The sequence below is a fragment of the Haplochromis burtoni genome, unplaced genomic scaffold, assembly GCF_018398535.1.
Source record: "Haplochromis burtoni strain Fernald_Lab_line unplaced genomic scaffold, NCSU_Asbu1 Contig_10, whole genome shotgun sequence".
Lineage (NCBI taxonomy): Eukaryota > Metazoa > Chordata > Actinopteri > Cichliformes > Cichlidae > Haplochromis > Haplochromis burtoni.
This window is the reverse complement of record NW_024582371.1, coordinates 3,460,734-3,483,214: the sequence shown is the minus strand read 5'-3', so window position 1 is coordinate 3,483,214 and position 22,481 is coordinate 3,460,734. Positions and strand designations below refer to the sequence as shown.

At 43.6% G+C, this 22,481-nt stretch overlaps 1 protein-coding gene and 1 long non-coding RNA gene across 2 annotated transcripts in view; one reads left to right on the top strand and one right to left on the bottom strand.

Moving 5' to 3' along the window:
• Nucleotides 1-17,100, bottom strand: part of LOC102312583 — a 61,898-nt gene extending 44,798 nt beyond the window's left edge. Inside the window, exons 1-2 of the long non-coding RNA XR_006052823.1 lie at nt 16,229-17,100; nt 16,072-16,143 (exon numbers count right to left, since the gene is read on the bottom strand). This is a non-coding gene — a long non-coding RNA (uncharacterized LOC102312583). The remainder of the gene's footprint in view (nt 1-16,071; nt 16,144-16,228) is intronic.
• A 936-nt stretch (nt 17,101-18,036) lies between these two features.
• Nucleotides 18,037-22,174, top strand: egr1 (early growth response 1). The gene is given in 2 exon segments (NM_001315549.1): nt 18,037-18,750; nt 19,565-22,174. Coding segments are annotated over 2 exon segments (1,545 nt in total). The 5' UTR covers nt 18,037-18,539; the 3' UTR covers nt 20,899-22,174.
• The last annotated feature ends 307 nt before the right edge of the window (nt 22,175-22,481 follow it).

Genomic DNA, 22,481 nt, shown 5'->3' with positions numbered 1-22,481 from the left:
TGATACCTTGGTTTAGTTTTTTTCTAAGATCGTCATGGGAAAAATAACTGTGGTGGTGTAGCTAAATATTTAACTGTAATAAACAGCCCTACCATGTGTTCTGTAAAGTCTCCAAAACTGATGATGTTATTCATTGAAGAGATAAATGAAAGAAAAAGGTAACTTTCCGTACTATCGTTTAAATGGAAAGTAGCCTTTACTGAATAAAATTGGGAGGATTTTTTCCCCTAGATTTTAAAATGTCTCTATCTGATGCACACACAGTTTACATTGGAGAGGTAAAAACTGCTGCACTTCATTGTGAACTCCTGCTTAAACACACAGGGAGAGAGAAAAGGACTCGGCTGGCAGCTCATGTGCACCGCTGTTGCTAAACGATGACTGATAGCTGATATCCAATCAGATTCACTTTGCAAGGATGTTTTCATTATGTCTGGAACATCAGTCATTACGTCTGACCTGCTCTGGATGGAGGAGATAGGACTTAGTGCAGACACGGGTTTGGCTCCAACTCCTTTAAAGCAATCTCTGTAAATGTTCATCAGGAGGGCAGCTTTAACAAATGTCCTCTTACAGATCTTGAACCTTTAAATAAAACGGAGTGCTTGCAACTGTTTCTCCAGCCTATTAAAACACAGTTATTTTTATTTCCATTTGAAGAAAATAGATTAATTATGGTATGTGAAAGCGAAAAAAAATAGAAATCTAAAGTTTATTTCCTTAAATCTTTCCTTTCTTTTTAGAGGCAGTAGAGTGTGAACTGATCAAGGACAAACAGGCTTTCTTTTGACTATATGGTCCCTGGTTTTCTCCTTTTCATCCAAAAGAAAAAGCGAAAAAGTACTGATTGAAGGATGCCGCACCTCTACCTGCCCATCAATAAATAAAAACTAAACACTAGAGATCAAAATTGCGTGAGAGGAAAAGGAGAAACTGCTATAAAGATGAGTTCTCAAATTCAGGTCTTGTACAGTAGATTAGGAAGTCACAGTCCTTCAGTTTCTTGGAGTAACCCTGCATTTCCCTGTGATGAAGCCTTAAAGATCTGAAGAGCATCAAGAGACATATCTAAGAGAAGTGCCTTCAGTTTTTATTCATGTTCCTTCCCCTTTCTTTTTCAAGTGATCTGCAGCTTCAGAGAGAAGACGGTGAGGGAGAGGGATAGAGAGAGAAAGGGAGGCAGAGGGAGAGAGAGTGGAAGTGTTTTCCAATAGAAATGAGGCGAGTTGAAGTAGACTCTTCAGTCGGGCTGAGGCTGTCACCGCTCAGTTCAAAACATTCTGCCATGCAAAACAGGCAAAAGCCCCGCAAACCTGTAATATGACTTTGCTTTGAACATCAGGAAGCTCATTCTCAAGCAGGTCAGACTTTTTAAAACTTTGAGAAAATGTAAAAAAAAAAAATCAGTCCCGATAAATCGGTCTCGGGACTGAAAAATTTTCACTTTCATTTGTGGGCGCAGAATTAGGTCCGGCATTTCATTTTTCTTTGTCAATAAAGATCATTGTCTTGCTTATTGGCAAGCCACGAGGAGTGAATTTGTCATAACCGCAAACATGCACTTCGACGACACACATGCACACACCCACGTACACACGAGCTCGTGTGCACATACAGTTCTCATATTCTTGAGGACAGCTGCAGGGGTGTGGAAGCCTTGGGAAAATGGATTGTGGAATCAAGCCAATCAACTTCCTCTGTAGCCAGCACCTGTTTGTCTGTATCTGCTGCTGTTATTTCACAATACAGGGCGATTATAGAAATGCACAGAGATTAATACGCAGATTCTGTAAGCAAAGACTATAGATTACTGTCATAAACACTTTTTTTTTCCAAGTGAAGTCACACCGTACAGTAAGTAGGTATGATTTTGTGCGTGCATGTTTGTCACTCGGATTTATTCAACAGAGATTATGCAAATTTGAGTCTATTACACATCCTGGCCTAATTCACTAAACCCCGTTCTAATTAAGACACACATCCACTATAAAAAAACAAAACAACAACAACACGGGCTCCTACACAGACACACACACTACAATAATAATGTGTTACCTTGAAATATTCCCTGGACCAAAAAGAGAGATGAAGAGATGCTGAGATGATGACAGTTAATACGCCTTGATGTTTTTGTCACTTCGACAACAGAAATCTGTGTGTGTGTGCGTGCGTGTGTGTGCGCACATGTGTCAGTGTGTGTCATCAGAGAGGCTGTGCACGTGTGTGCATGAGCTGAGGGGGGGGTAGACGATCTTCTCTGAAGCAGCCCAGGCAGGCATCAGCACTCAATCATCCCAGATCTGCCAGACGACACCAGCAGAGAAAACACATTACCCGTGTCGTGTCGCCTCGTCTTCTTCTGTTGTCTTCTCTTTATTATATTTAGGGCTGCTTTGCCTCAGGGTCAGGTGACAATCTGCATTCTCTTTCTGCAAGTTTTCTCAAAACTGTCTGGAGTTTTTTATATTTATTTATTTATTTTTTTGCATTTTTTCAACCATTTTTTTTCCTGCTGCTCTGTTAAAGGGGATCTGTTGATGGTTTTTAATCCCTACATGAGTCCCTTTGCAGATGACTCTGCTGGCATGGTGTCAGAAAGAAACTAACAGAGAGCAGCGCTACGCATTAGACAAAAGATGAATACCCTCAGAAGGGAGGGAGGGAATAGAGGGAAGAGGCAAAGAGCCCATTTGAAGTGCTTGTCTAAGTTTTAGTAAAAAATGAGTTCTTTATAACGTATATAAATATATAAATGCAACACTTAAAGACATTATCAGGCACTTTCATTCCCCCTGCCTTTTGTGTGCTGGTTGAGGTGGGAAACAGAAGGGAAGTAAACACATCTGCATATCTGAGTCATTGGTTCCAAGGGAGCTGTTATGGGCTGTCTCTGCAAATCTCTTCTCTGCGTTGCTTATAGCCCACCAGCAACAAAGTCTCCCCCCCACACCGCTGATGCCGGGTCAGATAATTCAACGCGCTTTTAACTGATGTGGTTAGATCTGAGGGTGGCAAATCTGATTTCAGATCTCCTGATTTCAAGTGGCTCCGCACCTTTTTTAGGTTATCTTTTCTCAGATTGGAAAACATGTGCCCACGGTCTAAAGCAGAGAAAGGCGGCATATGTGTCGCTGCCGTTTAGTGTCCAGTTGACGGTAAGTTGGCACAGTTGGTGTAACAGAGTGGGCCAAGACCGGTCAGGCCCTCTGTCTGCACGGTAGCCATCACCTGGACAACCAAGCATGCCAGCCCTGTGGCTGCATCTGAGGGATCAAAATAATGGCATCAACTGGCAACAAGACAGGAGCATCTACTCTCTGTAAGTGCTTCACAACTCCATCTTTCACTATATTCTAACCAGTGAAGATGCAACAACGCTGACTTCACCCATTGGTTTGCAAACCTCTTTTAGCTCTAACTTTTTGCATTTGGGCCACCAATACTTGTGATTTTGCGAAGAAGGTGGAGATCTAAGTTATTTATTAATGGTAGCAAACTGCAGTAATAGACTGTGTTACTGTATCACATTGACACAAACATATGCTAACTATTCATCGATCTGTTTTTTTTGCTTATCCTAATCAGAATTACAGGTACACCCTGCACCGTTCACCAGTCTGCCACAGGGCTAACACAGACAGACAACCATTCATACCCCCACTCACACTAACAGCCCATTCAACTGTTAAACTAACCCCACTAACTGCATGGAGAACCCATGCAGACATGAAGAGAACAGGCTAAGATCTTCTTGCTATGAGGCCACAGTGCCAACTACCGCTCCACCTGCTAATTAGCTTACAACTAAAATACTAGAATGTCCCCTAACAAACCAGAGCACAGATTTCCTACTTTTAGTATTAGATTACCTAATATTTATAAAAATGCTTCCTAAGTAATCAAAATCTTAAAACATGGTCAACAGGTCTAGTGCAGGAAATAGCTAAGATAAAGATTAGCGAACAGGTAGCACATACACCCACCTGTCAGTACACCCTGTCATACTCAGCCTTAATAAAATGCAGATAGGTGGGTCATGCTTTACATGCTTTATAGACCAAACTATTTGTGTAGCTGGCTGTAAACATGTTTATTTCTGCTGTAAAGTTGGCTACTGACATGTGCAGCCAGCCTCATGTGGTCAGTTGGGGAACTGCATTCCTTGCTCTTCCTTCTCTGGTTCATTTTTCAGCTCCCAAGGCTCCTGACTGATACCAACAGAAACAGAAAGGCAAAATGATGGTGCTCAACGTGATACGGCGTCCATTCGTGTGCCTGTACTGCTCCTCCAAGGACCAGGCTCATACAGCAGGAATAATGAGCCACTATTCTGTTATATTGCAGTGTACCAAACAAGCATACACAAAAAGAGAGACTTCAGGGGTCAAGGCTTGGCACTGGGTTTCTTTCTCCCTGTCTCCCACAAGCTACACACACACACTTTCCTATCTCTTTCATACTGTACTTCCCAAGTGTGTAGGGGTCACCATGGAAACCTTGTCTTTTGCAGGAAAAGGCCGAGATGTTGTGATGAGGTCTCGACAAAAGCTTATTGATCTACAAGATTTGGTGCCCGTTTAAAAGAAAAACCTTGCTTTGTGTTGTTGAGACTTGTAATCGATATGAAGAAATCCCTGGAAACAAACTTGACGAATTGATACTCTTGAGCTATTCAGAGTTTATGGGTCTGTGTTTATGGGTTATTTCTGGCCTGTAGTTTGTTCCAGTAGATCATTCTCACTGTATTTGGTTATGCTTTGTATACTGAGTGGTGCATGTATATATGAGTGTGTGTGTTCCATGGGTACTTCCTGTGGTTAGCTCTGTGCAGCAGAGATGATTCATGACTTTCAGTGTTGTTTGAGAGAGTGAGAGAAAATTCACGCTATAAATTTGCCTCTTTCCAACACTCTATGTCACACTCATAAATATACACACACAAACAACCACACACACACATATACTCCCGAGCTTACACTGTTCCAACTCCCACACAAACTGAAAAAAGTGTGCATCTTCATTTATGCTTTTTTAGGGTAACTGACACAAATGAACCAAAAATATCTTCGCATGCAGTCATTTCACATTTCCTCTGACTAGCAGCTCGTGGTCATGGATATAAATGTCATAATCACATAACAATAGGCAACATTTGCTCAGTGTTTTCTTATAAATTCACTCGTGTAAATAAGCACTTTATAGGAACGGGGTATTTTCAGAAGACTGCCTCCTAATATGAGACTCCACTATCATACATTATCAGGAAAAGCTGCAGCACGCTTGAGTCTATAGTACAAAGTCCCTTTTTTGTGGTCCTGCAAAGGCTTTGTGCTGCGTTTGTAGCTCAGGTCACAAAGAATAGCCCACAGGAAGTGAGAAGAGCTACAACGGCTCAAGAGTTCGAAAATATAAGGGAGAAATAAAAGGCCAGTATGCCTGTGTATATATGCCTGTGTATATATGCCTGTGTATATATGACTATATGACTCTTCAGTCACGCACATTAGCAACAGCAATAATAGCAGCCCTATACTCAGGTCTATGCTCACCTTATCATTGTGTTATCTGAAAGGGGAAAGTCCGCACACAGGAAATTCACACAAGTTCACTTACAGTATCCATTTACAGTTCAGTCAACAATTTTCCTTTTTCAAATGAAGCCACAACTTCCTGATTACTGATTTTCCTCTCTTCTTTGTTACTTTCTTTTTTTTCTTTTGCTCGCTCTGTTTTTTTTTGTTTTTTTTTCCGAACGTTGCGTCACTGGGTTGTGGTTTACTCACTACTCACAGTGCACAGGAAGTGTGTTGTGGCAAAACAGGTCCCTGTCACTGTTTCCACTCCTCACTGAGGACCACAGAGCTAAATTTAACGCCAATAACAAGATCACAGGTGCCCAAAATACTCACTTCCACATACATCGAAGTTTTATTTAGCCACCCGTAGCTATTTTTACTTAACCATGTTAATATACTTATGTCTGGGCTGAGGTTACGTTTACTTTGTGACGCAGTCTGCCACAAAGGAAACAGCCTAAACCAATTAACAAGCTGTAGGATTAGAGAGGAGCTAGTGAAGTCAGGACAGTTAGCCACTAAGACACAACTGACCATGACGGTCACATGGCTGACGTCTAGCCAGAAAAGAGACTGACCGACCATAGTTTTGACGTAGATGTGATGTCACTGATCATTTTAACGGCTTAGCCATGAAAGTGTGCCAAAGACAGACAAAAACACAAGAAGTGAAGTCTGTTCGTATCAAAGACAACACATTCCATAGATATGTATCATGACTGGGGTCAGGTCATGTGCCTAAGACCAGTTGCTGAATTTAAGGAAGTGAAATGACAGCCACGTCAAAATCGGTCAAATCTGGCATCATAAGTCAGCGTAAAAATAGCATACGATGGGCTATTTTAACCTTGTGGCTCATGATTTGACACCACAGGAAAGGAGAACTAAGAAATGGGCACTGAATGGAAAATGCAAAGTGAAAGAGAAGAGGGACCAAATACAAATACATGACATGGAAAAAAACAAAAAAAGAAGAAGGGGAAAAAAAACAAACTAAGGGGAAAAAATAACGTTAAAATTGCACCGGCGTGACACTGCTGAAGATATTCAGATCACTTCCTGGACTGTATCAGCAAAGAAAGAGCAGTATCAATATCAGCCCCATTATCTGGAGCAGCTCTCCTCTCCACCCTTTGTGTCAAGGGTATTGTGAGGCCTCGGCTTAACCCACCTCCATGCGCTGGCATTCAGTTAGAATCAGTGCGGCTGTGATGAGGCGGGTTGAACAAACAGACTGGCGGACTTGGACCGCGGCCAGGGCCAGAGTGGGTTTCAGTCCAGCTAAAGTTACACTCCGCTTCTGCTAGCTCAGTGTAGCTGGAAGCAGAAGCCAACTGTGGGGCAATTACCCAAATGCTGTCGAGTCATGTTGGTCAAAGTCTGGTCTGCGTTCATGTGGGTGTGTGTTTTGCCGCATACACACACACACATAAATACACTCAGAGTACACTGCTGGTCTGTTCACATTGTAGAATCAAGATTGTTTGAAAGACTATATGAACACATAATAGTCTTAATAGTTTCAGTCTGCTAGTTTACATCTATTGCCTTTCTTTTTTTTCCCCCTGTTAGTACTTCCTGCCTTCTCTTCATTTTCTCATTTTCCCACATTCATCCCTAATTCACACCATGTGGATGTACATGGAACTTGGATAGCCTGATGTAAAGTAAACCGGACTTTGGAGAAAGTCTTATTGTCACCAGCACAAAAAAAAGTGAGCCAGCTAAAAATAGACAGATTTACTCCACCCCGTCCTCAGAACCCTGCAGGAGATCAGGCTCGGGAGTGCAACTGTAAGGCCGGGGTCACTGTGTTACTATGGTGACACAGCCACGGCAGCATATGTGTGTATCCAGGAATAAGGGTTTTATGTGAATTTTGAATGTGTGTGTGTGTGGCTGCTCACTTTCTGGGCCTTGTGTCTCTCTACCAGCAGCAGCAGCAGTCTCCCAGCCACTGTTGAGAGAGAATGTTGGGTAACAGAAGTCTGGAGTTCCCCTGGACTCACTCCAGACCTTCTTTCCCTCCTGCCTCTCTTCCCACAGTCCTCCCCTCCTTCTCCCCTCACTTCCACTTGCTTCCCCTTGTTCCTGCTGGCTTGTTCACTCATGAGTGATATCGTGCGTGTGTGTCCATGTGGACATTTTTCCCAACAGCCTGTACTGTAGAACTCCTGGTTTATTTTTTCTTCTCACAGTCGGTCATCTCCTTTTCTAATTTTTTTTTTAGCACTTTACATACCAACCTTCAGCGGAACTCAAATCTTGGACCATTTTTTTTTCATTTAACCCTGATAGACTCTGTTTCCCTATAAAACCATTATGTAGAACTGATCCCAGATCAGCGTCTGCTGTCTCAGCAGCTCACCACATCTGCTCTGACTCATTTTTCTCTGGTTCCCCATTCCGAAAATGAGAAATGAAGGCAGCTTTTAAAAACAATTTGTGCCTATTTGTGGCTCTATCCTAGCCCAGTCAGACTATCATCATCATCGCATAATCGTCACCACCGTCATCATCATCATCATCATCAAAGCAACAAATCGATGATGAAACACTACTGCTCAATCTAGAGAGAGGATTGTTCAGGTTTAGGTGGGCAGACACTTGCAAAAACTTACAGGATTCAGAGATTGAAAGGGAGTCATCCATGCCTTATCTGAAATTATTAAAAAGACCAAGTCTATTTATAATATGATCCAGATTTATTACTCTTAGCTGTTTGGTTTTTTTTCCCTTTAGTAGAAGCGTAAATCCTTCAGCACAGAAAGATACGAGAAACTGATAAAGAGAAAAAACAGTAGGTGTGCAAACGTGATACATGTCAGCAAGGCAAGACAAACACTGACTTGGCTTGTCTTAGCATGTTCACCTGCACCCACTTCACTCAGCACTTAGCCTTCGTGCCAGAACAACAAGCCGCTGCACGCTTCTCCCACAACAGCACACAACAGTAACCTACCCTGGTTTGCACCCTGTGCTGACGAAGCACCGCGTCACAGTTTCCGAAACCTCTCCTTCCACCTTTGCATCACCATGCATGACAAAAAAAAAAGAAGAAGAAAAAAAAGAGAAAACATAAAGTAGGAGTATTAGTAAACTAACAGGTTCCGTTTAAGAGTTACATTCAGTAGATTCAGAAGAGAATTTGGAAAACACACACTTCCATCCAAATTACTTCCACTTTCTGAAAAAACTTTGGTTTAAAAGTGTCAACTTCATAGTTAAAGCAAATATTGCTCATTGAGTTTGTGATAAAATAGAATGGCTGAGTTAGACGAGGGAAACACACTGAGTTAAGGTCAGTAATTTATAAAACATGCAAGAAAGCAAGTACCAGAAATGAGTGAGTCACAGCTCAAGAAAGTCTTTCTCAGGAGATTTGAATGTTTATAAAAAATGTTATATGTGGTGTTTTAAGACCGCCATCTAAGAGTAAAAGGGAAACTTTATGTGACTGAGCAGATAAGTGACTTAAATTAGATATTTTTATTTGTCTGGCTGCCCTTAAACAAGACCACAGAGTCTGGGACGTCTGAGCCACAGCCACTGAATGAGAACGAAACACAGTCTACTTCCTCTTTCCACCCATCAGCCGCTTGCTCCACTCACGGAGCAACGGATGTGATGTCACTTCCTGTTTGGTTTTCAGCTGCACTGCAAGCAAGCACAGAAGTAGCAGCTTGGTGACAGCTGCGAGTGGAGCTGGAAACATGCAAATAAACAGGGTCAAAGGTTAAAGCTGGCTGATTGTAAGTGTTTGTAAGCTCTCACAGCTGCTTTTAAAGCCACATTAGAATCACTTAACTCTTTTTTCTTTCTTTCTTTTTTTTTGCTTTAAACTTAAGCTTGTTGTTTTTGACTGCATGGCTTTTACATAAGTGTTTCCAAATCAACTTTTGCAGCAGCAAAAGCTCAGAAATCACTGTGGGTGATATATTTGCATAACACAACAACCAGGAGCATACACATATCACACTTTCTTGCTTACTTCATAATCCAGTGGTTCTGTCTTCTGTGTTTTGTGGTCTGCAGATTTCTAAGAGTGAGTTTCTCTCTAAGAAGAACCAGTTACGAACATATATTTAATGCCCTTTGTAGTTCTCATTGCCATTGCCAAAGCTATTTGCATTCATGGCATGACATGATGTGACACCGCTGTATAAGGTTTTTTGTGGAGCTAAATATAATGGATGCAGTACGCTCAAGTTGTTGCTATAAATTGGTCCACGTGTGTTTATCTGCACTTAATAACATCATAGCCCAATTTGATCATTTACACCAAATCGCTTTGCAGACCTCTGAGAGTCCCTGGCCCCTGCTTTAAGAACCGCTGGCCTAATATATATATATCCTGTATTATCTCTTCTGCCAAAAAGAGCGGCAGTAAGAAAACTCCAACTCCTTTGCCTCATCATCTGTCGTTAGTTGAGAGTCTCTTGGTGACAGACAGGCAGGCACTGTGACACCCAGCCCTGGTAATAGAAGGCAATTATAAGCCCTGGCAAGAGCTGTGGCAATGGGGAAAACTTTTATACAGCCCCCCTCCTGGGGCGCTGACATGCAGACACACTGAAATTAATTGCTACAAAACATCAGACGAGCTTGACGCACACATGCGCGTAGTCAAACTCCTGGAAAGGAGAAGGATGAAACAATGCACATCATGCAACGTTACACTGATGCGCGTGAGGAGGAAGAAGAAGAAAGGGAAAGCAGCAAAGAGAAGCAGTGAAAAAACAAGTAGATCCCTTCCAACAAATCATGTTTTCATCTAAATAAAGAAGCCAAAGACAATAGACTCGGGTACCTTGGAGACCAGGAGGACTATTTCTCCATGGCAACCAGTGTAGTGTGTGACAATGCCGCAGTGCGAGGGTTTGAACTGCTAAAGCTGTCTGGGAATGCAGAGATAGATGGGGGAGAGAGAAACTCAGAGAGTGAGACCCACGGAGGGCTGTCGGTGTGCTCGTAATGAGAACACACACTGTCACAATCCCACTGCGAGAAAAATGGAAGTTCATGACTTTCCAGCTCACGTTATTTTCTTTTCTTTGACTCTTTAAGTCAATACAAAGACAACTCCTGTTCCTAACTAAATTATGACACTAAGCCTGTTTATGTTTCCGACAGTGCAAATCCAAATATATTCATAAGTAAACATTTCTCTGGTGTTGCTATGGAGTTGTTCCCTTGTTAGAAAAAAAAAGAAAGAAAGGCCGCACCATGTGGCCCTCGTACAAGATTTATTTTAATTGTGTGGTGTATTGTGGCCAGGAGAATGTCAGACTATATGCTGGGTGTGTGCTGTCGACACACTTGTGGATACATGTAGTCGTGTCGGCCCTTGGACACGATCACGCCTGTGTAAACGAGGTTGCGTTCGATGTGCCACGTGCGTTTGTGTGTTCGGATTGCAGGACAAATAACGGAGCGTGTTTGTCTTTGTCGCAGTTCTTGTGGCAATAAAACTATTTCAAACTTTTCACTTCCTGTTTGATCGCTCCTCTTTATACACGTGAAAGCCCAGGTTCAATGGAAGTCCATTGTTCCACGATGTTGTGGGTAAGTTTTTTGTTTTGTTTTGTTTTTAAGATCTGGAGTTCAGCGTCAGGCTACTGGATGTTTTCTTTCCAGACTGTGCACCGCTGCAAGTTTCAACAGCGTCCTCACCCATTTCTCCTTGTCAGCATCGCCCGACAACCATCAACATGCAATCTCCTTTGTGTGTCTTTAGTTTTATTTGCAGTGCGCTTTATAAAAATTCATTACACTGTCTGCCGCCAGCGTAGGCAGAAAAATATTCCCTCAGCTCGGCTGAACTCTCACCCTCCTTTAATGTAAACACGGCTCACTAGTCACGTTTCTCCCATTAAGGTAAATGCTTGCATTATGTATGAATCTAGTCTCCTTAATCCAGTTGCGCCATTAACCCGCACCGCCAGTCTTTTTCAAGGCCTTTCATAAAGAGAAGTGGAGACAACTCTGACCCTCTTAATTTGTAATGGATAATTTAAAGCATTAGTGTAAATTAGATTACCGGTAATTACGTATCACATAAGATGTGTTCTTCTCCGGCTGCAGCGGGATTTGAGTTTACAAGATGTGCTGTTGAATCTTCAGTCTAAGTGACCCAAAGTGACATTTGGCCCTCGAGCATAGACTTCTGAAAAAAACCATTGTCCCGTAAGCCAAATGCTTCTGACAGATATTCATTTATTCATTCGCCCCTCTTTCTATTTTCTCATTTGTTTTTCTCTGCAACGGCCGCTGCAGTTATTGTTGTTTGTCGTCTTGTCTGTCTACCTCGTCAGCCGTCATGCCTGTTGACACACGGCACTCTGAGTTAAATGATTATTGTGTGATTGCAAAGGGTTGCGGGGCTTTCTGATGGAGACCTGTCTCCCCAGCCCTGTAGGCTATCCCACATCGGCAGTCTCCAGCTGGGGATAGATGGGAGGGGGGAGGGAGGGCTGGGGTTAAGGTGGGAAGGGGGAGGGAGAGGGGCTTTACCTGAATCAGCCCGTCATGCCTGCCCTCAGGCTCACCTGTCAACAACCCACTAACAGTCGCTTTCACTCTCTGTCGCTTTCTGGCTCTTCTTTTCCATCACTTCCTCTGCTCCTGTATCTCTCTTCACTCATTTATCTCCCTGCCTCTCACCCTCTCCACTCATTCACTTCACTTCTGCTCCGACACAAAAAACAAATAACTCTCACCTGAGCGGATGTGTCTGCGTCTCCCTCACTCTCTCTCTTTCTCTCTCAGACTGTCATTTTCACTTCACAGCAAGTTATTGGAAACAGCTTTGGCCATCGGACTCAAGGAGACTATTTGTCTTGGCAACTTCTGATCTGACTCAAAAACTCAAATAAACTCTGGAGAATAACTTAAAGGTTTGTGTGTGTGTGTGTGTGTGTGTGCTTTAACTGTTTGCATGACAATGGGTTTAGAGAGGTCATCCTTTGAGAGACGGGTGTGATTTCAGGGTAAGTTTACCAAATTTTCAGTAGCTCAGGCAATGTGTTTTTAGCTCTTGGTTCCAGAAAGGAGAAGATAAAAACCAAACCGTCTCCCCTTTTTTGCCATTTTCTCAATAAATGTGAAGGTCCAAGAAGTGAGCGGGATGACGGTGTGGCCGTCTGATGCAATATTAAACCCACACTGCATAAAGCGTCTCCTCCACAGAAACAGATGTGGCCGGGAAGAGCCCTGTCAGACTGCGGACTAAAGCAAAGTTTAGACTCCTGACAAAAAGCCGAAGACTTTTAGTGGAATGAAAACGACTCTGTTTTCTGTCTGCTGTGAGTACGTGTGCCACGAGTCACGCCCAAACATCTTCACTAAAGAAAACAAATCAGTTGCTTTTCAGTCTGGACGCTGAGGCCACATCTTTCTGCCTCCCTCACTCCCCGTCTCTTCCTGTCTGTCTCTCTGCCCATGTGAAGACGTCAGCACTTCCAGCCAGCTCAGTTAATCAGCCAGAATGAGGAGTTTTAACCCAGTGTGTGATGTAAACTTGAAATAAATTTGGTTTCTGCCTGGTTTCTTTCTCTGCAAACTGCATGGCATAAAGTGACTGAAGAGGATGGGTGTATTTTAAACGTATTAACGAGCAAAAATGAATAAAGGTTTTGCCATTTTTTTTAAAAATAGAGTGCATGGTAAAAAGTGCACTGTTTATACAAAAAACTTAACTTTGAAATCATATGTATTTACTTAATTTCCAACACTGGAAAGGAAAAAGTATTTGCAGTCTAGATGCTAACCTCAGCAACCACCTTCAGTTGTTATCTCAGGTACAGTTTGTGGTAAGGTTATTTGGATCAGATCTCACAACAGTCAATAACAGCACAACAGGTGCCTTTTGTTAATTCAATATGACTTTGAATACATTTTTTTTCCAAGCAGTCGAATCAGAAGTCACTAATTATTATTATTTTGATCAGAAAAACTAATGTACACAAGCTTCTCGAGTCTATAACGTTTCATCACACAGAACCTCTTCGCTGTGGATGATGAATACTGAGCTGACCTGTTTTTTTGTATCCATCGGTCCTGTCAGCATGCTGGGGTCACCCACGGATTATGGCACAAGAAAGCGTTTTGTAGCAACCTTTAAATGTTACCCGTTGCTGTGAATGCTGCACAGTGTGGGGAAGCCCCGACTTTCAGTGTGCTGCCGGTGACTCATCCGGAGCTGAAAGGTCAGGGGTCAGCTCTTTTGTCATAAGCATCAAACAAACAAGCTGGGTCCTCTGTGAGTCACACACAACCTCTGGGGCACATGGCAGGGTTGGGAGGGGGGGGTGTCTGTGTGATGTTTTTGGTAATTGTCGCTCTGTCACCTTCCACCTTCACGAGGCAGCAGCAGACGGATATGAAGATGGAGCAGCTATTGGATGCCGCAGCTCTCTTTCTCCGTGATACACCACAGCCATTCCTGCTCCACAGCCTGCGGGGTAATATGACAAGGAGGGATGCTTGCACTGACTGAGAGAGCGAGCAGATTGTTTTTCAAACATCACTGGGGCCTAAAGCTTTAGTAGGTCAGCTCCCATAGTAAAAGAAAACTTGTGATCTTAAAGTCTCGCCGCTAAACACAGAGCCTGCCTTCCACAGAGCCTGCCTTCCACACTGGCATTCCTGAAATCCTCTCAAAAGGGGGGGGCATAACTGTTTCAGAGTAGCAACAGGTGGTGTGCTGTAATCTTCTGCATTGTATTGTCATGGGCTGTCTTAGATTTCAGTAAGCGAGCCAAGGTTTATGATGACTGGAGCACAGAGTGACGGTGTCAAGTATTTAAACAGACACACGTTGCTGGATGTCTTCCCCAAAAGGCAAAAGGCAGTTTCCAGAATCCCATTAGATCCATTTGGCTTGTCACGCGTGTCAATTAGTCCAAATTCTCTCTACATGTTAAAAAAAAAAAAAGGTCAGGGAGGCATACTCTTGTTGATGTCACTTTAAAAAAAACTTTGAGAGAAAAATGACATTTATCAAATAGCCTCCTATCATGTTCTCAGCTTCTCTCCCCATCACTATGTGACTATGGGCTAATATTCAGCCTGTCACTCTGCCCGAGACGATCAGGCCTCCGCTCTTCTCCCATTTAATTATCAACTCTGGCTGTGTATATAACACATCCAGGCCACATCTAATTTTTATCATAATAAAAAATTGCCCCCCTTCAAACACACACACACACACTTTCCCACATGCTCGAATAAAACTATGAAACTATGATCCTGTGCTCCAAAATAACCAGGACCCGCTTTTTTTCTTCTCTGTGTCATTACACTACCCCTCCCACCCTCGTGTCTCCTCTGCCAGATTGTGTAACATCCAGGCTTCAGTAGCTGTCATCACCCACCTGGTCCGCCCATCAGGGGAGCACACCTGTATGCTAATGGGGAGGGATTGCACCACGGCTCGGTGTGGGCAGCCCAGGAGGTGAGGCGATGTGACGGAGGAGTGGGAGTGCCTGCCTCCCTGGCTGCCCTGTCTACCTGACTGACTGCCTGGCACTGGGTTCTGAAAAATGCCAACACAAAGCTTGATATTTGCTCCCACATAGATACCGTGGGTGAGAGGATTTTCTTTCATTTTCTATTTTTCTATCCTCCTACCCACCTTCTTCATCTCTTTTTCTCCACCTGCCTGGGATTCTTTCAATTTCACATATTTACTTATTGCGCTCACCTCCCTGTCATTCTATTGTTCCAACTCCTCTTCATGGATGCTCTTTCTATTGTTTTTTGGCACATCTACCTACTTCCTCGTGTTTTCCTTTCAAATCAGGGCATGGTTAAATATTAACCATTGCTCGTGCAGGATATGCTTATGTGTGTGTGTGTGTGTGTGTGTGTGTGTGTGTGTGTGTGTGTGTGTGTGTGTGTGTGTGTGTGTGTGTGTGTGTGTGAGTGAGTGAGTGAGTGAGTGAGGAGAGAGAGAGAGAGAGAGAGAGAGAGAACAGGGGCATGACTGTTGCGTGTAATGTTAGTTATCTTTTTTTTCCTCATAGGTCACCGGAGTTTGATCAGGTGAGGACTCCTCTGCCTGGTTTGTGTGGGCAGTTATTTTGAACTTACCAATGAGAAGAAACCACTGACCTACATACACAAATATGCAAAAGTACACACAGATCCTGAGCATCTACACACGTAGACTAATTCTCCTTCTCCTGCCCTTACAGCATCTGGCTTCCACCCCCTCCATGCATCAGAGTGAAGAGAGGCCCAAACAACCACTGTGAACTGTTTATCATCTTTATTACTTTATTACTTTTCTGAGAGTTTTCCCTAACCTGATTTTATTACATTGTCATCAGATGATGAGTTCTCTCATCTGCTGCTCTCTGCTCTTTTCTTCTTTGGTTTTCCACAAATTTATCGACCTTGGTAGCTGATGCATGACAGCGGTGGTGGATGCAGACAGGAGTTTAGATTTGGTATCATCACCTTGCCACATTTAAAATCATTTTGTGTAACTCACCATCATTGTAAGCTGTCTCCTGGTCTTTTATCGTCAAAGTAACAGGCCCATGGAGGAGGAGAATTCTTGTAGCTGAAAAGCAGAATGTAAATCCAAACGTTAACTGTGTGTGTGCACGGTGACAGGCTAGCATTTTTTTCTACGCATTGCCACATACCTTCAAAATGTATTAGATTTATACGTCCAGTATCCGGATGAATAAACAGAATTACACATTCTCCAGCAGCGACATCCAGGCATATTTGGATTTTGTAAAGGAGCCTCTGCTCCAGATCATTCATAATATATGACAGAATTTTGCTATCACTCTAATAGGGGTAAACAGAGACATTTGCCAGAGGCTGAATGGAAAATGCCTGCAAGGGGATGCAATCCAGCAAAGACCAAACGCCAGTTGTGCGTACCTGAATGATTGTTTTGTTACCACATCAATCGATCCATCGATCTATGTCAGTTTTTTCAATCAGTCCGATTGTGATAGCATGCTTGTGACAGCGGCATCTGGATGGGGCAGTTTAAACGTAGTTCAAATGCCTTTTATTCACTAAACCCTGAATGTAAATCAAATTATATTCATCGGCAGCATCTTTTCTCTCCCTCCCTCTCCTTCTCTTGGACCACCTCAAAGTTTCCTGCCCACGATATTTCCCAATAAGGTTGCTCACATATAGATCCAGTCAGCAGCAAGGGAAACACATCGATTTCCCGTCAGCTTCCACCGAGGAGTGTAGGAGCCCCAGCCGAAACTGGAGCAGCCGGGGTAACATCGGTATCCCGCTGGCGTCCTGGCAGCTGTGCACAATGTTGTTAACGCGGCCCATTAGGCCGCTGAGTGGCAGAGAGATTCCCTGAATATTGAGCAGGGGACACCCCTCAATTAGATAGATCGCCCCGTACCTCGTCAGCAGCCGCACCTATCTGTCCTCATTAATCAATGACACCGCCGAAAGAGATGGAAAGTTAATTTAGGAGAAGTTTGCTGCCATCCAGCAGTTTGCAGCCTCCTAATTCTCAGACCGCTGCTTGAGAATTGTCCACACACACAACACAATATATTATAATATAATATAATATATATATATATATATATTATATATATTATAATAATATATATATATATAATATATATATATATATATATATATAATATATATATATCCCCCCACCGGAATAGCTCCTTAAGCAGAGGTTTTAGAGAAACGCTCGTCCATGCAACTCGTAAATATCAGTAGTTGTTGAAAAAAAGGGCGTTAAAGTTGTGCGTGAGCTGGTGTTGCAGTTGGGTTTTGCGTGTTTTGGACCCAAATTGTTGTACAAGTTGTTGGAATTGTGTTTAAAAAGCGTTCGTCGTGTTTTTGGCTTGCTCTGTGCGTCTGTTTAAACACTAACTCGGTCCACGCAGCGCAGTTCTTCTGTTTCACAGAGTGGTTACAGGCGAACCGCGAGTTAAGCTGCGCTTTTAAACACAGGACCGTAATTCTGTCGCTAACATTAGTTATTGTGAGCGTTGGACATGATTTGCACTCCATTCTCTCATTCGCTGCCAAACAGCGATCGGCTTTGCCAAAGGAAGCTCCAAATAAGGACAGGGGAAATGGAAACCCACCGGAATAGGTCCTTATGTAGTCACGACCTTATAAGGCACGGCGGAGCAGGGCTTTCCGGCAGCAGCGCTGCCTGCTGCACAGATGGGAAATCCAAATCAAATCTATGGGACGACCGGGAGAGCGCAAGAATAATGCTGCTGTCTATGAAGATACATTGATTCGGGAGAGAGGAAGAGCGGCGTTGTCTTCACAATTTACTGTTAGAGCTTAATATAAAGTCTCTCCTCTCTGTTTCCCCCCCCCAGGCCAGCGTCATGTGTCCTCCACTGCAGTGCCTAAATATGGGCTTCCTATGCTCCAAATATGGACATCTACGTCACAAAGCACATATAAAAGGAGCGGGGAAACCTCTCGGCTCATAGACAGCCCTGAGAGCCCACAAGAGCAACTGTTAGAGCCGAGATAGAGAGACAAACAAATAGATCTCACTGACAGAAAAATCACATTAAAAAGTAAAACGTCAACTCAAAACAACATCAATCCAAAAAGGTAAAAAGCCTGAATTGGAGAAGTAATTTATTACAAAAAGTCGAAATTAATCAACAGATTAATTTTGATGAATCTTAGGGAATGAGTATAAAGGAGACGTTTGATTTTTTCCGAAAAGACAAGTGGATCTTTACTCACCTCTAAGAGAAACACGGACAACGACAGGACCACGGGAGAGCAAGAGTCACGGACTAAAGACAGAAAAGCTGCATCTTCCTCGGCATCAGAAGAAGTGTGCAGCGCTCCCTGAACGGGGCTAAGTGATTCCTTCCACCTGCGAGGCACCGCTCTGCTAACGTGCGCCCAGCCTCCACGCACTCAACACCAGCCATCAGCGCAGTCTCAGCCCTGCAGCTTCAGCACCAGCAGAGGATGGCTGCAGCCAAGACTGAGATGATTCTCCCAGCCCTGCAGAACTCCGAGCCCCTGAGGTTCTCTCACTCCCCCATGGATAGCTACCCTAAGCTGGAGGAGGTGATGATGCTCAGCTCTGCAGGGACCCCATTCCTCTCTGCGTCTGCACCAGAAGGTGCCGGTTTTGGCTCCGGGGAGCCAGGAGACCAGTATGACCACCTCGCTGGAGGTAAGATCTGGAGATTTTTTTTCTATTGCTTCTGGTTGTTTATGCTGCATTTAAAACCGAATTAAACGCATCTGTAGAGCTATAATGAACCAAGAAAGAGTTGACAGAAACAGCTATGCAACTTACAAAAATATTATTTATGTTTGCTCTTTATTGCTATTTCACTGGATTAAACAGTCATGCTTGATTTAAGTTGACATTTAAGATTTTTAGTTATAAGTCTGCTGCATGTAGTTTTCCAGTCTTCCCCTTTAGCTCACTGAACACTATTGTTTAATATTATAATTCTGTTAAAACTAAATACAGAGAAATAAAAACACCTTACTTAACACTAATTTATTGATAGCTCTATATCCTAGTCAGGTCTCTAAAGACTCAGACTCTGCTCCGCATGCTTCTCAACACTCCTACAGCTCAATTCAAATTGCATTTCCAAAAACGGCTGAACTGCAGTTTCGATGATCAATCGCCTCTGGCTCTGTGATGGGTTTTAGGAATCCGAACGCTGTGCTTGTGTGTGTGTGTGCTCGAGCTTGTGAAAGACAGGAAGTAGGAAAATAAAAGAAAGATTGAGAGAGTTTGAGCCAATGTGTTTAGAAAGCATGCGGCTTCTGTTGCTGTTTAGATAGACACACTTCTAGGGTTGAGGGGGAAAGAGTTTAGTTTGAGGGTGTTTCTCTGTGTGGGCACCTGTCTGATCTGTGACAGGAGAGAGGGGTGACACACTGTCCACTGCTCTGGCAGGTTTCCCTCTCCCTCCCTCTGGATATTGACAGTTTGATTTATGTCTCTGCTTTCTCTGTGCTCCCTGCAGATACGTTACCTGATATCCCCTTCAACTGTGAGAAGCCAGTGGTGGACCAGACCTACCCAACCCAAAGGCTGCCCCCCATCTCCTATACAGGCAGCTTCACCCTTGAGCCCGCCACCACCTGCAGCAACAGCCTCTGGGCGGAGCCGATCTTGGGCCTGTTCTCTGGGCTGATAGGCAATGTTGCACCCAGCTCTAGCTCTTCCTCCGCAGCCTCACAGACCATCTCATCCTCCTCCTCTTCAGTCCCATCTTCCTCTTCTTCCTCGTCTTCTTCTACCTCCTCGTCCTCATCTCAGAGCTCCAGCCTCAGTTCTTCGATTCACCACAGTGAACCCAACCCAATCTACTCAGCTGCCCCAACCTACTCCAGCTCCAACTCTGATATCTTCCCAGACCAGGGCCAGGCTTTTCCCACTTCAGCTGGAACAGTGCAGTACCCACCCCCTGCTTATCCCAATAGCAAGACCTGCAGCACAAGCTTCCCTGTGCCCATGATTCCTGACTACCTCTTCCCTCAGCAGCAGGGAGAGATCAGCCTGGTCCCTCCTGACCAGAAGCCCTTCCAGAATCAGTCCAGCCAGCCCTCCCTGACTCCTCTTTCTACCATCAAGGCTTTTGCAACCCAGACTGGTTCGCAGGACTTAAAAAGTGTCTACCAGTCCCAGCTAATCAAGCCTAGCCGCATGCGCAAGTACCCCACCCGGCCAAGCAAGACACCACCCCACGAAAGGCCGTACGCTTGCCCCGTGGAGACCTGCGATCGGCGCTTTTCACGGTCTGATGAGCTGACACGTCACATCCGCATCCACACAGGTCAGAAACCCTTCCAGTGCCGCATCTGCATGCGTAACTTCAGCCGCAGCGACCACTTGACAACGCACATCCGTACTCACACCGGCGAGAAGCCTTTTGCCTGCGAGATTTGCGGACGCAAATTTGCCCGCAGCGACGAGAGGAAAAGACACACAAAGATCCACCTACGGCAGAAGGACAAGAAAGCAGAGAAGGTGGGGGCAGTGGTGGCAACAGCAACCCCGGTCTCAGCAGCCTCACCTCCCTCCAGCTACCCCTCTTCCATCACTTCCTATCCTTCTCCAGTGTCTTCTTACCCCTCTCCAGTCACCTCCTGCTACTCCTCTCCCGTCCACACTTCCTACCCATCTCCATCCATCGCCACCACCTACCCATCGGTGTCCATGTCAAGCACCTTTCAATCCCAGGTGGCCTCTTCCTTCCCCTCGTCAGTGGCATCCAACATCTACAGCTCCCCCGTCCCCACCCCGCTCCCAGACATGCAGACCACCCTTTCCCCAAGGACAATCGAGATCTGCTAAGAACGAGCAAAGACAAGAACTTTTTTTAGTCTCTCCGTACCTCTCTTTCCTTAAGGTTTTTTGAGGGGAAAGAAATCAGCATCAAAAGGACTTTGTTTTTCCCCCTCCAAAAAGCACTTTTCTGCTCCCTGTGCAGTGTTAGGTGAATCTTGAGATTTACCTGAAAGAGAGAAAAAGACACATGTCAAGGACCGGGCAAAGACAATAGAAGATGAAAAGGGATTTTTTTTTCTGTCTCTAAAACAAATGCAGCACTTCAAGTGCATATGGGACTCTGGAGACAGAGAAACTGGCAAGTCTCTGTTATAGGTACACAATAACCATGAGACAAATAGATCGCCTGCAGTTGAAGTACAGAGGCATGTTCGTCCTTGCAGGCGGTCATACAGTACTAAAGACAATGAATGATATACATAAGCTATCATATATGTATATTGTACATGTGCCACGTTTCGTTTTTATCATTCTTTGGTACCACTGATGTGAACAGTTGTTTGCATATTTGCATTGTATTATTTGAAGTGAGCAGGGCCATATTTTCTACATACTTTCTCTATTATGTAGTGATGATGCTGTGATACGTTTCGACATTGTTTGAAGAAAAAAAAAAACCGCACTTAAGTATTCAAGCATGAGTAAGAGTGATGTTCGTTTCTGTTTGTAAATATCATCCACTGGTACTATCTCTTTCTCTCTTTCTCACATGTGACATATCGCTCAGTTATATGGAAAAACAGAGAAAAGAAAAAAAAACATTTTCTTTTCTTTTTTTTTAGAAAAAAACTTAAACAAGACAAACGCTCCTGTTATTTGGTGCCTTTTGTGAAGCCTTGTTGATTGTGTGACATGGCTGAGCGCGAGAGACGATGCACAGCATCTCGCCTTAAGGGTTGAGGGACTATTTTTGTTACAGAATGTACACAGAGGGAGTGAAGGGACGAGCTCCGAGGGCACCGCTTCATTTTATCAGAATGTAAGCAAAAAAGGATAAAAATTATAAAGTCTATTTTTGTAAAACTGAAATGTAAATATCTACATCTTCAAGAGCTGGAATGTTGAAGTTACCTACTGAGTAGGCATGGGATTCTTTTGTATGTTATATACATGCAGTTCATTATTTTGTGGTTTATCTTTATTTTGTAATTGTGTTTGTTAAAACAAGTGACTGTTTCTGGCTTCTAAACACATTGAATGCGCTTAACTGCCAACGGGATATTTGGTGTACAAGATATCCTTCCAGAAATGAAATATAAATAAAAATCTGAATATATATGTATATTTGTTTTCATGTGCATTTTTGAACATTTTCACTGGTTCTTCAGGCCACCTTCGTTGCATCAAATCTCCACTCTTGATTTTGCCATGCATGGTGCTCGTGCTTAAATGGTATACATTTCATCAGCTTACATGTTAATTGCCGGCAGATTATCAGTGGATTTACAGCATAGCTTTACATCACAGAAAGTTGCCCTTTAATTTAAGGGCAAATCTGCAAGGCATGATCTTGTGGAAAGTCTCCATTTCAAACCCTCTTATTAATGATAACGCTAACCCATGACTCCCATGCCTGTAAACACTGAAGA